The sequence below is a fragment of the Hipposideros armiger genome, unplaced genomic scaffold (assembly GCF_001890085.2).
Source record: "Hipposideros armiger isolate ML-2016 unplaced genomic scaffold, ASM189008v1 scaffold_1032, whole genome shotgun sequence".
Lineage (NCBI taxonomy): Eukaryota > Metazoa > Chordata > Mammalia > Chiroptera > Hipposideridae > Hipposideros > Hipposideros armiger.
The window spans coordinates 37,707-54,709 of record NW_017732382.1 but is presented as its reverse complement, the minus strand read 5'-3'; the positions used below and the strand labels follow the sequence as shown (position 1 = coordinate 54,709).

The 17,003-nt window shown below is 39.2% G+C and overlaps 1 protein-coding gene across 5 annotated transcripts in view; it reads left to right on the top strand.

Moving 5' to 3' along the window:
* Positions 1-15,748, top strand: part of CLCN5 (Cl-/H+ antiporter 5) — a 153,448-nt gene extending 137,700 nt beyond the window's left edge. For all 5 annotated transcript variants that reach the window (XM_019631681.1, XM_019631680.1, XM_019631682.1 and 2 more), the window contains 8 exons: positions 2,507-2,629; positions 3,648-3,854; positions 6,591-6,671; positions 6,894-7,436; positions 9,400-9,586; positions 10,553-10,951; positions 11,101-11,317; positions 12,509-15,748. In XM_019631681.1, coding sequence (XP_019487226.1) covers positions 2,507-2,629; positions 3,648-3,854; positions 6,591-6,671; positions 6,894-7,436; positions 9,400-9,586; positions 10,553-10,951; positions 11,101-11,317; positions 12,509-12,599 — 1,848 coding nt within the window. In that variant the 3' untranslated portion in view covers positions 12,600-15,748. The remainder of the gene's footprint in view (positions 1-2,506; positions 2,630-3,647; positions 3,855-6,590; positions 6,672-6,893; positions 7,437-9,399; positions 9,587-10,552; positions 10,952-11,100; positions 11,318-12,508) is intronic.
* The last annotated feature ends 1,255 nt before the right edge of the window (positions 15,749-17,003 follow it).

The following is a 17,003-nucleotide window of genomic DNA, read 5'->3' as shown; positions in this document are numbered from 1 at the left end:
GAGAGAGAGAGAGAGAGAGAGGGAGAGAGAATATGAGAGTGGATCAGTCAAGGGAAAAGTAGGGTAGGAAAACAGTAAAGTCAGAAACACAAGTGTATGTGCATATATGACTATGCATGTTTTGGGTTGGGGGAAGAGATCAATAACGGGTAAGTACATACTATATGTGTGGAGGGGTTTAAGTCTATGCTTCTCACACTGGGCAAAGGTCACCTTGCCAAAGGGTTAGTGAAACCACAGCATAAGCACTATGTGCCTTCCCAGATTATCAGGTTTTCCTGATTTTTTGGAAGAATATTTTTTTTTTCAAAAATTAAACGTAAACAATCATTAAAAAGGAATGCAGAATTCCCATGTTTGTTAAGTTAAAACATAATCTCTATCTCAGCTCTGCTCCTGGGTACCCCGCCACCTCCCCTGATGTCTCTATTTACTCTCCTGGATTAGGTACTTGGTTAGAAAAATTAGAGAAACACTGGAATTTAGGGTGATTCTGTGTGTGTGTGTGTGTGTGTGTGAATGATTCCCTTGCTTTTTTTTCACTCTTATTTTTGAAGTAATTATAGATTCACAGGAAGTTACAAAAAAGTGTATAGGGAGGCCCCCCCTACCCTTTACCCAGCCTCCACCAATGGTAACATGTTAGTACAGTAGCAAAACAAGGAAATTGACATTGGTACAATCCATAGACCTTTTCACCTGTTTTACAGGCATAGGGGTGTGTGTGTGTGTGTGTGTGTGTGTGTGTGTGTGTGTGTGTGTGCATGTGTTTCTCTGCAGTTTTATCACATATGTAGATATGTGTAACTACCACCGCAATCAAGATATAGAACTATTGTTGTATCACCACAAGGTTCCCCCATGCTACAGCTTGTGTGTGTGTGTGTGTGTGTGTGTGTGTGTGTGTTTAAGCACTCCAACCCTAACTTTGAAACTGGAGCATGAGATTTGCTTAAGTGACAAATTATTCTGGCTTTCCTTTTTATGAATTAAATCCTTGCCTGGGGGAAGTCTTCTGGGTTTTCAAAAGAGTTTTCCTGCCAAGAACTTGGCCTCCTGATCTCTACCTCTAGCCAGTTTCAGCTACTTTCCCTTTCACTCCCTTTCCCTCTTTGTTTCCTACCTCTGGAGTCTTCTTCCCCAGCTACATTCCAAAAGCAAAAGGAGAGCAATTATCTGTTCCTCTGAGGGACTAAGATAATGGAAAACCTGTGTCAAAATTATAACTCAGAAGAAACCTGAGCATTTTGGTTCTCCTTGTCTAGGTCAACAAATTATTTTAATAGTATTTTATGTTTTAAAAAGTCAAAAGTTCATTGTGTTTTGTGTTTCATGTAATTTGAGTGAGCTTCAACTTCTAATATTGCTATCAGCAAGCATAATCTCCTAATGTTCAAAATAGCTTTTTTTGTAAGAGAACTATTTGCAAACCCTTTAATGTTGGTGAATCCTTATTAGTGGTTAAAATTAGATTTCTTTTCTAGCAGACTTCGCTATCATAGGGGCGGTAGTCTCAAAAGTATGTTCTCTCCATTTTAAAAACAGCTATTGCCATTTTATTCTTTGGGATATCTGGCATTTCACTGGTTTTGTTTTATGATCAGAGCCCGAAACTTTCTACTGCATAAACCTGTTGCTGAATCTGTGGCAGCAAAATTCTCTCAAAGGTGTGGTCGTTCTCTACAGAATGTAATTGTGTATTTTAGGAAAAACACCCAGGAATTTTAGACACTATAACCTCCTATGAGAATTTGACACCAAGGTAGGTAGCCAAAGGTGAATTTAATGGAACTTTAGGACCAATCACTTCAAATATGTAGCCAAGGTTCAGCCATTCCATAAAAGGGCTGGTAAGATTCTTAATAAAATTGACATAATATCTATCATACACAGTTGACCCTTGAACAACACAGGTTTGAACTATGCAGGTCCACTTACACAATCAGCCCTTTGTATTTGCCTCTGCAGATTCAACCAACTGTAGATTGAAAAATGGTATTTTCGCATTGCCATCCACAATTTTCCAGCTGCAGGTCAAAAATACTGTTTTTGACCTGCAGTTGGTTGAATCCGTGGATGCGAAGCGCTGACTGTAGTTAAGTTTTTGGGGACTCAAAAGTTATATGGGGATTTTCAGCTGCCCTGGGCCTAGCTCCCACATTGTTCAAGGGTCAACTGTATATTTGACTACAAAACCTATTAAAGCCCTTGTACAGAAAATGAATTTGCTTCAGAGTGTTTTTTTTTTGCTCTTGTTGCCCACCCTTAGGAGCCATTGCCAACTTTCTTTGGGTGTAGCAAAGCCTGTCATTTTCAGCAGCAAGTGGGCTGACAGTGTTTCAGTAGTTGCTTTGCTGACAATCAGGGAAGGAACACCTGGAGTGATTTAATATTGGTCTTTGTCTTTCTGATCTCCTCTCCTGAAAACCCATTCCTCAGAAGAGCTACATGCCTCACCAAGGCTGTCTGAACTAAAACATGCTTCTTTCTTTTTCCCCGGTTCCAGGGAGCCTTTGCCTACATAGTCAATTATTTCATGTACGTCCTCTGGGCTCTCCTATTTGCCTTCCTTGCCGTATCTCTTGTCAAAGTGTTCGCGCCTTATGCTTGTGGCTCCGGAATCCCTGAGGTGAGTCTCTAAAATGACTTATAAATGTTAACAATAATGAATCCTGTGTGATTAAAACCCTTTAATATGTATTCCTGCACATAGCACAATATGAATATTAAACAGGATCAAATCCTGAGGCAATGTAGAGCCTTTCTAGGTCCTCCCTAAGTCTCCTCCCAGCCTGGGCCACCTGGACATTGATTCCTAGCCTCCTATGGGTTCATGGTGAGCCTTCCCCACTCCCGACCTAAGAAGCTCCCAGGGTAGATCCCAAGACTGTGGCCTGAAAATATAGCAATCTTGTCAACTTTTCAGAGCAGAAAAAATAAAACTATTTTGCTATATTTCCTACAACCTGATTTGGGCTAGAGAAAAGGTAGTTAAACTTCTGTTTCTAACTATTTTGGGTTTAGGTTGCTTGACAGTGACTGAAACCACTGAGATTTAAGGTTACCCAGATGACCTTGCCCCTCTCTGTTTCCTGACCAAGTCGTAGTTACAAATTTTTCTGGCGGAGAATCAAGACTATACTAGTCTGTAAGGAAAATACCCTCCCTTTTCACCTCTCCTTCTCCATATACACACACTCTAATACTTAAAAGACTCCCTTGCCTAGCTATGAGAGAGAGAGAGAGAGAGAGAGAGAGAGAAGAAAGAAAAGAAAAAGAAAGAAAGAGAGAGATAGAGAAGAAAGAAAAGAAAGACAGAAAGAAAGAAAGACAGAAAGAAAGACAGAAAGAAAGAAAGAAAGAAAGAAAGACAGACAGAAAGAAAGAAAGAAAGAAAGAAAGAAAGAAAGAAAGAAAGAGAAAGAAAGAAAGAAAGAAAAGAAAAGAAAAGAAAGAAAGAAAACTTGAAGAACAGTTTTCGCTTTCTTGGGCTCCTTGGCTCCCTCCCAAACTGAGATCACTATAGGTCAAGCATTTATATGTCACTTGTTCAAAGTTATAGCTTCTATAATGAGGTCCAGCTTATTGCTTCTTAGCCTGGTGTAGTTGCTTAGTCTATATTCAATCTCTCTCTTTTTGACCTACAGATAAAAACTATCTTGAGTGGTTTCATTATTAGGGGCTATTTGGGGAAGTGGACCCTGATTATCAAAACCATCACATTGGTGCTGGCAGTGTCATCTGGCTTGAGCCTGGGCAAAGAGGGCCCCCTAGTGCATGTGGCTTGCTGCTGTGGAAACATTCTGTGCCACTGCTTCAACAAATACAGGAAGAACGAAGCCAAGCGCAGAGAGGTAATAACAAACGGCCTTAAAAGTCTCTCTCTCAATGTTTTTTTTTTATTTTTTATTTTTTGGTAAGGGCATAAATGGTACAGTCTTAGGGATAAGAATTTGGGGATTCTACCAATAGTAATGCAAATATCCTTTGACCCAGAAGTTCCACTTCTAGGAATTTATCCTACAGGCATCCTAGCATGTGTGTATGCCCAAAGGCGTATGGGGATAGTCAGGACAGCATTTGTCAACAAATAGTGAAAAACTGAAACACTCACAGTGTGCGTCAACAGGGAACTGATTGAATAGACAATATTCTGTCCATACTATAGAATACTATGCAACTGTTAAAAAGACTGAGATAGCCCTTTGTATACTGACATAAAAAGATGAGTAGAAAACACTGTTAGGTTTTAAAAAATTTGGAATAATGTGTGTAGTATAATTCAAATTTTTTTAAAGGTGTGTATGTGTGTACCTAGAAAGAAAATGTCTAGAAAGTGCTTTTATCCCAAATTGTTAAAAATATCTACATCTGGTGAATGGGAAAGTGAGGTGGTAGTGAAAGAGAAGGAAACACTTAATAATTCTATACAAGTGTGTGCTGTTTCCGTTACAAAATAAGTTACAAAAACAAAAGATTATTTAAAAGAAGTTGTTTATTCCTGTGAAAGAATACACATTCAGCATGTGTTTCAGATGCCGGCTTTTTCATGTTTGATTTCTACCTGACACCACACACAGTTCATTTCTTTCTGTATTAAATCTCCCTATGCCTTTTGCCTTAAGCGTGCTAAATTAGTCCCACTGCAGCATCTCTGTAGTGGCTCTCATGTTTATGCAGTTGTTAATGTATATCATTTTGAGGAGGAAGAACATTTAAAAAAAATATTCCAAGTCATTGGCTACTTTTGTCCTGCTATAATTAAGGATTTAAGGAAATAGTGGTTCTTGCTCTATTTTCCTTTAGTTACAAAGAAATCACATATGGAATGGGTCAAGACCAAGGTCATTTCATTAGAAAGTGTTTTCACAAAATTGGAACCTAGTGATTTATTTTGGGAAAAACAAAACAAAACAAAACAAAACAAAATTGTAAGACCCAGAAGGAAACCCAAAGATACTGAAATTTCAAATATGGAATAATACATTTTGATAGTTCAAGGGGGAAAGCTCCTGGCAGGAGAGGAAGGAAGGCTAGCAGGAGAGAGAGAGAGCTGAGCAGATTGTTTAGTTACCTGACAAATGGTAGAGGGACATAAAGGCAGTATTAAATTGGTGAGGTTGTTATATGTGAATAATGTACAACAGAAGCTAAAGAGTTGGAAAAAAACCATTTTAACTGGCAAGAGTGAAGTGTTTGTTGCTCGTTTTGCACGGGTACAGGTGACTTTGAAACTATAGATTGCTGGTTACTTTCATTACATAAAATTGATGTTTTTGTTTAAATAATGCCTTATAAAATGAGAGGGGAGTTTGATTTGGCTGTTTCTCTTTACAGATTTCATGTATTTCTCTAACTAGACTCATGAATAGTTGAATCTTTAGTTTACTTCCCATTGCTTATTTAGACTTTTTAGTTATTTTTTTCCTGTTGATCGGCAGCAATGCTTTTGTGTCCCAGGACCTTGTCAAAGTGGAAAGATGATTGAGAGTAAAATAGGGATTTAATAAGGAAGGGCATAGACAGACTCCACTCTTCAACATAAAATTAAAACCAACTAGCCACCTCGATTCTTTTTTCTCCTGCATAATTAATCTTAAACAGAGTCACAGAGATCCCCCTTCTTAAGTTCCAGTGTTGACTGCCTTCGTCCTTTTCAGATGAAAGCCATTATAGCCATACATTTCTAAGTCCTCCACAGCTAGCACCAGAGATCTCACTCTTTCCCCTCACCCTGTTCCTGGGCCATCCTGCATTCCCAGAGAAACCTGCCTACGTATTTTGCCAAGAGCCATTTTATTCTTCAAAAATTCTTAATTTTGTTAAACTTTTCTTTCAAATACTTTCTTACTTACCCCAAATCATATAGAACACCACAGCAACCAGAATCCAATAAAATGACTTTATCCTTCTATTAAATCTGTTGTGTTTGTCATGCTCCTCCCCTCCCCTCTCCTCCTCGCCCTTTAACTTGCTACACCCAAACATACTTAGATCTTCTCTTCCCTTAGAAATCTATCCCCAACCTTGCTCGTAGTTGCCTCCCTAATTCTTTCCACAGGTCACTAGGCATGGGTAGGACACATAGTACAGGAAACCCTAGATACCTATTGTATGAATATTTGAAGCTCCTGAATAGCAGTGAGCCAGTGTGACTTCAGTTTTGTATCATTAGAGCCTTCTTTAATATCTCATTTAAAAAGCATTCCTTTACCAAGATAGTGCTATGTACACACATCATGGTAATTACTTCATTCTGGTGGTAAATAGGTCTACAAAGTCAAATTCAGTAACGGAATTGGGAGTACTGGGGATGGGGGCACAATTTGGAATAAAGCACGTACCGCAATTAATTACAAAGGAAAGGCCCTCTACCTGTTCAGGCATGTGAACCATGTGTTCAAATTCCAGCATACAATGTTTGCTCTCAAAGGGAATATAAATTCAACTTCATTTTTGATAAACTGGATGTGGAACATGTAAAGTTTTTTTTTTTATGTTTTAGTAACCACTAACATTCCTTTTAAAACTGTGATTGAAGATAAGAAAGTGGCATTATTCTATTGCTAATTTTGAGTTTTGGATTGTAGGTTTTGTCGGCTGCAGCAGCAGCTGGTGTATCTGTCGCCTTCGGGGCACCTATTGGCGGAGTATTATTCAGCCTAGAAGAGGTAACTGCTTTTAACTGTTTGTAGCGCATGTGATTGGAATCGGGCCAGTATCTATGTACATAGCAGTCCCAAAATGCTCTGCGCAATTCAGTGCTGTTCTGTGTGACCAGAGATCTCTGGGCAGTTTTCATCCTCAACTCATAATTCCCACAGCACCAACTTTTCACTTGAAACAGTTTCTGCATATTGACTTGGTTTGCTTTCTTGCCTTCTCTCTTATAGGTCAGCTACTATTTTCCCCTCAAAACTTTGTGGCGTTCGTTCTTTGCTGCCTTGGTGGCAGCATTTACTCTACGTTCCATCAATCCGTTTGGGAACAGCCGCCTGGTTCTATTTTATGTGGAGTTTCATACCCCGTGGCATCTCTTTGAGCTTGTGCCATTCATTCTACTGGGCATATTTGGCGGTCTGTGGGGAGCTTTGTTTATCCGCACAAACATTGCCTGGTGTCGGAAGCGTAAGACCACCCAGTTGGGCAAGTATCCTGTCATAGAGGTACTCGTCGTGACAGCTATCACTGCCATCCTGGCTTTCCCCAATGAATACACCCGAATGAGCACAAGTGAGCTCATTTCTGAGCTGTTTAATGACTGTGGCCTTCTGGACTCCTCCCAGCTCTGTGATTATGAGAACCGGTTCAACACAAGCAAGGGGGATGAACTGCCTGACAGACCGGCTGGTGTGGGAGTCTACCGTGCCATGTGGCAGCTGGCCTTGACACTCATAATGAAAATTGTCATTACTATATTCACCTTTGGCATGAAGGTGAGGAGATTCTTTTGTTACTTAGTGGGTGAATGTGTGGCTATGGGCTTGGAGGGCAAAGCCAAGATATCATACAATCCTCATAGCTCATGTGGCGCTTCCAACTTTACCCAATGTTATTCCTCAACCCCCAAAGCATTTGTACCCCCACATGCCCTCATAACTTTTTAGACAATTGTACCTCTATCTAAAATTGTCCAAGCCTAGTTTTAGGCCAAATGCAAACCTCAGTGCTGAGATTTTAAGTAGAAATGTTATCTTCTTTTCTGTGGAAAATATATTTTGTCCCTCAAAAAAGGATGGTGAGGTATTTGTTCTGGTGCATTGTGTATTCAAACAATATCTGGACAACATAGTGTTGGTCCTTATAAAATGGCTTTAGAGTTTACCCCTAAAGTAAAAAAAAAGTATATATATATATATATATATATATATATGTATATATGTATATATTTATGTATATATATAATATATATATTATATATATATTTATATATATATTATATATATTATATATATATTCAACCATTTTGACCACTAAAATGGCAATTTGATATGGTTTAGCCCAATATATAGCTAAATGTGTTTTTTAATAGTTGGTATCAATGTCCAATTAGCAAGAACTTCACAGGTGATCCTAAATTAATAGTTAAACTGTCAAAAGCAGACATCAGACCAGCACATTTTACTTTCAGTACCCATTATCATTTCTATGCTTCACAAGAAACCAGAAAAGACATTTCATTAATGTATTTTCCTCCTCCTTCCTAGATTTTTATTTATTTGTGTCTTTAGCACCCCATTATTACCAAGTTATTTCCCTATATTCTCTGGGGAAATGGAGGTTCAAACCAGGGAATTAGAGATAGCAACTCAGTTTAGGCAGTACTGTAATCTCTATCCCCTCAACACCCCGGAAAGTTTTGCAGTACTTATTGAGTTAATTTTCACCTGTGGCTTCCTTTTTTAATTTGAAATGAATTTTCATATCATCAGACCCACTCAGATTCAAATGTATGCCAAAAATCAAACACAGGCTATTTAATCTGGATGCTCTAAAGACAAGATTTCAGGAAGTAGGTGCTATTATTCCCAAATCACAAAGAACTTAAGGTTCAGAGAGGTTAAGAAACATACCCAAGGCCAAAATTTAACCTGCTGTTTTGATTATCCTTGTCATCATTTCCCTCTCTTAGTTCAGAAAATTGAGAATTTACTATAGTATCCTAGGAGTCAAAAACAAAGAGCGGGAGACAGATGAGAGCTTCTTTTCTGTATTGTGATGCAACCGTAGTCACTACTTCATTTAAAAATTTTAATTGTTTAATCTTTCTTTATAGCATGACAAAATAAACTGAAACCTCATGTGCCATATTTTTGTGGGAGCAATAGGTTAAGATTCAATACATGAGAATTGTTATGAGCATTACATTTAAAGCCCAGCACCAGTATTTACTAAATTTTGGCCTTAGGTGAGTTCCTTAACCTCTCTGAACCTTAGGTTCTTTGTGATTTGGGAATAATAGCACCTACCTCCTAAAATCTTGTCTGTAGAGCAGCCAGCATAGAACATGGTAGATAGTCAATAAAAGATAATTACTGTTGATAAGAATTCAAAATTGGGGAAAATGTCTGCATATATGAGAAACTCCATCTGTTTTCCTTTTTCTTTGGGAAAGGCTTAATTTCTGCCTCCAGTTCTGTGTTGGTCTGGAGAGTTCAGGCTCTAGCCTGATGGACCCCGAATAAGGGTAAGCTTCTTTGCAGTCATACTTGCCTGCACGTCCCAGAGAACCTCTAGTCCCTGTAGTGTTACACAAATCTTTACAGCCACTTGCTAGCATAGTGCATAGTTACATTGTCATTGGCCTGTTTGCTTTGCAGAGGATCAACCCTCTTGCCCTTACACAAGCCAGGCAATCCCATCATTTCTCGCTAACCATCTATTGCTTTCTCTTTGCAGGTCCCTTCTGGCCTTTTTATCCCTAGCATGGCTGTTGGTGCTATAGCAGGTCGGCTTTTAGGAGTAGGAATGGAACAACTGGCTTATTACCACCATGACTGGGCCATCTTCAATAGCTGGTGTAGCCAAGGAGCTGATTGTATCACCCCTGGCCTTTATGCAATGGTTGGGGCTGCAGCCTGCTTAGGTGAGTAGTGTTTGCATTGATTTCAAAGAAGTTGCTACCCAGGTGACATAATAAAGAAGAGGGATATTAAACACAATTGACTGCAGATTTTTTTTTTAAGTGGCCATCCATTTCCTGTTGGGTTTGCCATTTTTCAAGTGCTTTAAGAAAGCATTCTTTACCATATATCTACATTACTCCCCTTTGAGAATAATTCCGTCATACTGAGGAAATCATCAGAAATTTAGACAAAACTATATGCACAAGAATGTTCATCATGGTATTATTTATAATAGCAAAAAGTCGGTATCAATGTAAATGTGCACAGTAAGGGACTAGTTCAATAAATTATGGTACATCCATATAATGTTATACTATGCAGCCATTCAATGTGATGTTGATATTTAACATCTTTAAATACAGTGTTAAATAAATTTGTAATATACAAAATGTTCCTAACATGAAGTGTGGGTGGAGAACACTGGGGAATTAAACATATAATATGAGCTGACCTATGTAAAACCATAGTAAACAACTTGAAAAAGTCATTCAAAAATTTTACTCTGCTTATTTCTAGATAGCGAGCTTATAGATAATGACTTTCTTTTATATACTTTTTTTTCCTGAATTTTCCACAATGGGCCTACACATCCCAGAGAACCTCTAGTCTCTGTAATGTTACACAAATTGTGGATATCTTCTGCAATTACTTTTATAATTGGGGGAGAGTAACAGACAAATAAAACAAAAAGAAGAATCAAGAAAGCATCTTGTACTTTTGTAGATGTGATTTTGAGTCACCTCACTCGTGTCCATTGTAAACTTCCTTTAATGCATTGCTGGGGTCTGTGCAGTTCTAGGTCAGCCTCCTTTTAGTCATGTTTCTGGTAAGTAAGCTTTTCCTGAATGGGGCCTGTAACAGACTGATAATTGTAATGAATCCTGTACTTTTCCTGCCTTCTGTAGCCTATGTCTGTTTCTTTGCAGGTGGGGTGACTCGGATGACTGTTTCTCTTGTTGTCATAATGTTTGAACTAACTGGTGGCTTGGAATACATTGTGCCTCTGATGGCTGCAGCAATGACAAGCAAGTGGGTGGCAGATGCTCTTGGGAGGGAGGGCATCTATGATGCCCACATCCGTCTCAATGGATATCCCTTTCTTGAAGCCAAAGAAGAGTTTGCTCATAAGACCCTGGCAATGGATGTGATGAAACCCCGGAGAAATGATCCGTTGTTGACTGTCCTTACTCAGGACAGTATGACTGTGGAAGATGTCGAGACCATAATCACTGAAACCACTTACAGTGGCTTCCCAGTAGTGGTATCCCGGGAGTCCCAAAGACTTGTGGGGTTTGTCCTCCGAAGAGATCTCATTATTTCAATTGGTAAGGATTTCAGAAAGGGGATAATGGAACCCACTATGGAAATAAATAAATATTCATGAAATGGAGGAAGATGGAGGCAAGAGAGGGCTAGTTAGGGGCCAGAAGGATAGAAATAGCATTTCCAACTTTTTTTTCTACTTTTCCAATAGAAAATGCTCGGAAAAAACAAGATGGAGTTGTGAGCACGTCCATCATTTATTTCACTGAGCATTCTCCTCCGATGCCACCATACACTCCACCCACCCTAAAGCTTCGGAACATCCTGGATCTCAGCCCCTTCACTGTGACTGACCTTACCCCCATGGAGATCGTCGTGGATATCTTCCGCAAGCTGGGACTGCGGCAGTGCCTGGTTACACACAATGGGTGAGAGCTCTTTAGTGAGGGTGAATTGGATTGTGGGAGAAAGACTGTAGAGAGATAAAGAAAGAAGAACCTAATTCACACGAACATTAGTAGCATTTATAGGCCTTTTGAAGCTCTGAGGTGAAGAGGGGTGTGTCTCTTTTATCATCATAATTAGTAGAAAATGAGTTTGGGGAAGAAGGTGGGTTTGAGAGCTGTGAACTGCTGGCTGCACATTATAAATAACTCAGTTCCTCCTCCACAAATGAAATGGCTGTTTTCTTATGAACAGGTAGCACTGAAATTACAACAGTATTAAGTAGTATATGTATAGTATTTGGTCCTTACAATACCTTTGTTATTATTATTTGAGGATGAGAAAATAAAGTTTCAGTAAGGTTTAAAGAGCCCTTTTCACCAGAGCTCCCTGTTAATATATAGTAGAGGTAGGCTTTAAACACAAGTCTGACTCCCAAAGCCATGGCTGTTTCTTTCTGGGATATTTCTTATCCAGTAAAGGAAGCCATGCTTTTTGTTTTTTAATTGGAAAAGAAAGGAAGTTGAGGAGAAGGGTGGATATTTTTCTGAACATGCTATGTTAATCCAGCAGTTACGTAAGAATTTCACCCTCTAAAATTTCTGAATGGTGTAACTGCTGTCTTGCAGGATTTAAATAAGGATGGGGGCTTTCCCTAACTGATTCATTCAACATTCACTGAATGTTGGGACTTCATATAAGAAGGTATTCCACTAGACTCCAAGGAGACAGGAAAAGGAGTATTACAGGGAAGCTAAGAACACACAAATGCATATAGCATAACCGCAAACAAGACAAGTGGGGGAAACATTGTTGCTGGGCAGAGGGCACAGTTATTGCTGGCTTGTAGGATCAGGGAAGGTATTCTGGAAGAGGGACATTTGAACTGGGTGGCAAAAAGCAAGTAAGATCCGTGTATGTACAGAATATTTAAACCAGAGGAGACTGCAGGATCTGAGACCTAGTGGTAAGAAATGCTTGCAGCATGTTGAGGGACCCATGCATTATCCCACTGGCCTGCTACACATATCCTTGTACATTATCTCATCATCTGTAAGTTCAGATAGCGGTCAAAGACAAAGTTGAAAAGGGCTGAGGAGGAAAAGTGTCACCTTTGAGAATGTCATTTTAACTACAGATTCATTTTTGTTTTGTTCTCTTGTTTTGTCTTTTAGGAGATTGCTTGGAATCATTACCAAGAAGGATGTGTTAAAGCACATAGCACAGATGGCAAACCAAGATCCGGATTCCATTCTCTTCAACTAGAATCACAGGGTTGTGCTGGATACAAAACAGGAAGGACATTGCAGACTATGGATATGTTTTATTAACTGGGTACCCAAAACACATTTCCCATATTGGATGGTAAAGTTATAGTAGTGTTTTGTCTCTTTCCTACAGGTTAACCAGTTGCACTACATAATAATCTCTGGAAATTAATCTTCTGTTTAGGAGAAAATGCAGTTAGGCTTCTGTGGTATTGCATTAGGAAGATTTCATGAAAGAGTAAACAAGATTGCTATGGTTTAATTGTTTTTCTTTTTCTTAAAGATTTTTTTTTAATTTAAAACATAATTGTTAGCCAATATGCAATCACTGAAAACTATGCAAGAAAAATCCCAACCATCCTGACTGATAGCCTGCAGGAAACTCATGAAAAGGTCACTTTTTTGGACTCTTAACTGTCATTGGTGGAAGATGAAGTGTAAACTAAGGGGCTTTACTTTTCCAACCACAGAAAAGAAAGCCAGAAGGAAAATAGTAATGGTATTTTCCAGACTGTGAAAATTCAGTTCAAATGCTATCTTGTTGCTGTTACAATATTTAGCATTATTAGTTTTTTGTGTGTGTATGTGTATGTTAATTTTAATACCTGATTATAAGACAATGCTGCTTTGGTTAGTCTCCTCTAAATGAATTTAAAGAGGTTGATTTTATAGCTTGCTTGTTCCTGGTACTCTTTTGAAGTGCACAAAGATAAGTTATAGAGCTTTCTCCTTGTCTGCAAGAAGGGTAATTTTCCAGATGGCGTTTGTTAGCTAGTAGACAAGGACTTTGCCATGAATTCGTTAGTTGCAAGGAAAGATTTCTCCAGCTTCCTTGAAATGAATGACTAGTGAAGTTCTAAGCAAAGTCAATGACTAGGAATTTCACATTTTGTGAGGTCCTAACTAATCCTCTTACCCAGATGCCACCTCCATGAGTGATGGTGCTTTAGGCTTCTGGAATATGTAACAATAGTAAAGGGAACCAAGTCTTGACTACATACCAGGGAAGATTCCAAGCTATATGTGCATTTTCATGCATTCCTTTGTAAAGACCACCAGTACTAAAATAACTGGACACTCATGCCTCCTCCCAATGTTATGTACGTAGAACAGGCCAGTGTTGTCCCCGTGAACATGAATTTAGGCTCGGGGTACTTTCAATTATATTCAAGGCATTGGAACAGGTTAGGCAGCTGTGACTCCCTTGAGGCTCCTTAGAATTCTAAATAAAATGCAGAGCCATCCTAAGACCCAGGGGTGTGGACAAGGCCTGGTGACACCAAAAGTGCTTGTATCCAATTGAAAAGGTGCCTGTCTCAATTTCCTACCACCTTAACTGCAGTAGAAAACATCACAGTCTAAGGATACCTGGTGGAATTACAGAGCCACCACCATCATTCCCACCGCTGTTTCATTTTCTACAGCTTCACCCACCTGCAGTTGTTCCCCCTCTATTATTTGCCCCTTCCCACTCCTCAGCCCCGAGTCCTCTCTTTGGAATCGAGCACTCTGCCTGGTTAATCATTCCTATTACAAAAAATAACTCCCAGGGCTAGTTAAATTGTAAACCAAGCCTCAGCAATCTTATGGCACGTGGACCAGTGGTAACGCACAGCCATTTGCTTTGCTCTGTAGCCCAGTCACTGCTGCCATGCCTCAATTTCCACACAGATGCCCACAGCAGTGAGACTTAACTGCCAGGGGTGAGAGTTCATTCAGCCTTTCCCATTTTACAAGGCTGTTCCCAGCACTTCCCTCCATCCTTCCTGCCTAGAATCAGCAGTCAAGTCAGCATATCCTCCCCATCCTCTCACCTCCCCTCCCCAGACACCTCAGTATACCTCATTTAAAAGCTATTGTTCCAAGATTCTAGGATTTTTTGCCCCAAGTTCTTTCCAAAATCTGAAATTATTTCATTGCCCAGAACTGGGTAGCCAAGGCTTATTTTGACTTTTATCTTTAAAATATCAAGGCAGTCAAAAAAGGCAGTTAAAAAGAGTTTCTCCTTTTAAGTATATCACTCTAGCATTTTAATGAAAGAGAAAAAAACTAGGTTAATTATCTGATAGTAATGATTCAGTAACTTTACATCTTTTGTCCCTTCCATGCCACTGGTTTCCCTCACATGAGATGTGGTGATTTTAACTGACCACCCCTGTATTTTGTGTAGAAATCAAAGTTCTCATCTGTATATTTCTGGTTCACTATCTATCTTTTCGTGTTAGCCATCCAACTAAAGTTTGCAAAACAGGAAATGTTTGTATTTCTGGTATTCAATGACAGTGAAAGATTTGGTTGCATTTCGTAGTGCAGCAGCGATAATGGAGGGTGTCTAAGTTTGTCTTTGTGTTTCTTCTAGGCTCTGTTTTTGATTTTAGATAGATGAGCCAGTGTTAAGGTGCTACTTCAGAGAATAAATTCAAGAAATCAGATAACACTGTGCCAAGCTATACTTTCTAGATGCTAAGCACCGATGGGCCCTCCAGAGAATAATATCCCTTTGATACCTCACTCGTGATAAATCTCATTCATTAACCTCAGCTTCTCAGGAATCCTTGTAACTCATATGCTAGAAGTAGCTGTAGTGTATGGTATCCATTATATGTCTAATCCTATGGTTTGGCTCAACGGTTGGCTAATTGTGGCTAGAGCTCCCTGCTAGACTGCTAGCTCAGCACCTTAACACTCAGAGTTTCTTGTTTTGAGGCAAAGGAAAATGTTCTTTCTGACATTGCCAAGTCAGCAGTTGAACATACTTAACCAACAAACAAAGCCCACGAAGGGAGGTCTGTCAGCAGCCTCAAATGGCCACATACCTCAATGGCAAAAGACTAGATAATCTGTGATTTAGAAATGAATATGAGTTGAGACTGGTCTGTTTTGGTATTAAAAAAAGAAAATTGCCTGACACAAGGGAAGGATTTACAAAAGAATGCTAGTAAGTGCTTCAAGAGAGTTAGGATTTTCCAAGGAAAAATATCTGGCAGACATCCAGCCATGAAAGGAGTGAGAGTCTATAGATTTGTAAAAGTCTGCTGTATTTTGCATTTGCAGATCTTCAATGTAAAGAATTAAAGAAGCCAAAGCAGTTAGTGGATAATTAGTTCTACCATTGGAAGGAAGAAGCAAGGGACTGGAAATGTAAAATAATAGCCACTTTCAAGATCATTTGTATTTAGATGTTTGTTCAGATGCTCTCCTCTTTTCTGGCTCTGGCATCCTTCTGGCTCAGCGCAGTGGTGGAGCAGAGGTGGTATAGTCCACAGAACAGATATCCTCTGGTGGATAATCTAACATTCATAATACTTTGAATTTGCCAGCTGGCAGAGCAAACAATTAATTGTTTTGGCATCAGAGGCTGAATCTGAACCCTTTACAGTTAGACAGTATCAATTTCTCTAGCCATCCTTCAGTTGTGCTTGAACATGCAAATGATCAACTAATGGAGACTTAGTGTGGCCTAAGGCTGCGAAGTAATTCTCACTCATGTTATGAACCTGTTCAGCTGTGGGGGGAGCAAATATGATTTTTAAAACTTAGCATGCAATAGAGTCCATCATAGAATGTAATCGTTGCCGTATGTTTTAAATATTTAAATCACCTGTCCTGGTTGGTTTCTTTTGATAGGCAATGAGAAGGAAGATGTACTTATTACCCTGCAGTATCTTTTTTTATTTTAGATAAATTGCAAGGAGTGCAGTTTTTGAAGTTGAGTTTTTAATGATGATAGTGAAGACAGTATTGAGAATTTGAACAGCAAGTGTGTTTTATATTGCCAAAGTACTTACTGATGACTGACCACATTGTATTGTGAAGAATTGGTTTACCCACGCTGGCTCAGAGCCAAATACAGGCCATCCATCAGTTCAGAGAAAGCAGGAGAGCATCTTTCATAGTGGTGCATAGAGTACTGAGCTCTTGAAAACCCTGAAAAAAATTAGGAATTTAGAAAATAAATGGGAGGTAGAATATTGAGTCCTTTTTAAAAAAAATAGATGTCTATAGATGTGCTCTGAACTTAAGTATCCTAAAACCTCGATTTTTTTAACCACCTTTGGGATAGGGGGGATTCCCTTTGGAGAGGGAATGCAGAGTTATGACAGTAGAAAAGCCTTAGGGAGAAAATATATGAGTTCATGTAAGATGCTGGAAGGAAGGCCAGCCATACATCCTGGCATTTATAAACTGCTTGATCATGTGACTCAAGGGAAGAAAAAAAAGTAGCCTCCCAAAGACCAGGCTTTCCAAGCAAAAGCATTTGGCTGGCGTGAGTCTACTTTTATGGAGAGGGCTGATCCAAGACAAGACATCTGCTCATGAAAGAGGGCAGCCACTGATGCCATTGCCTAAATGATAAGTTTTAGGTAGATTGTCTTGAATTTTGGTAGCAAAATATTTTTAA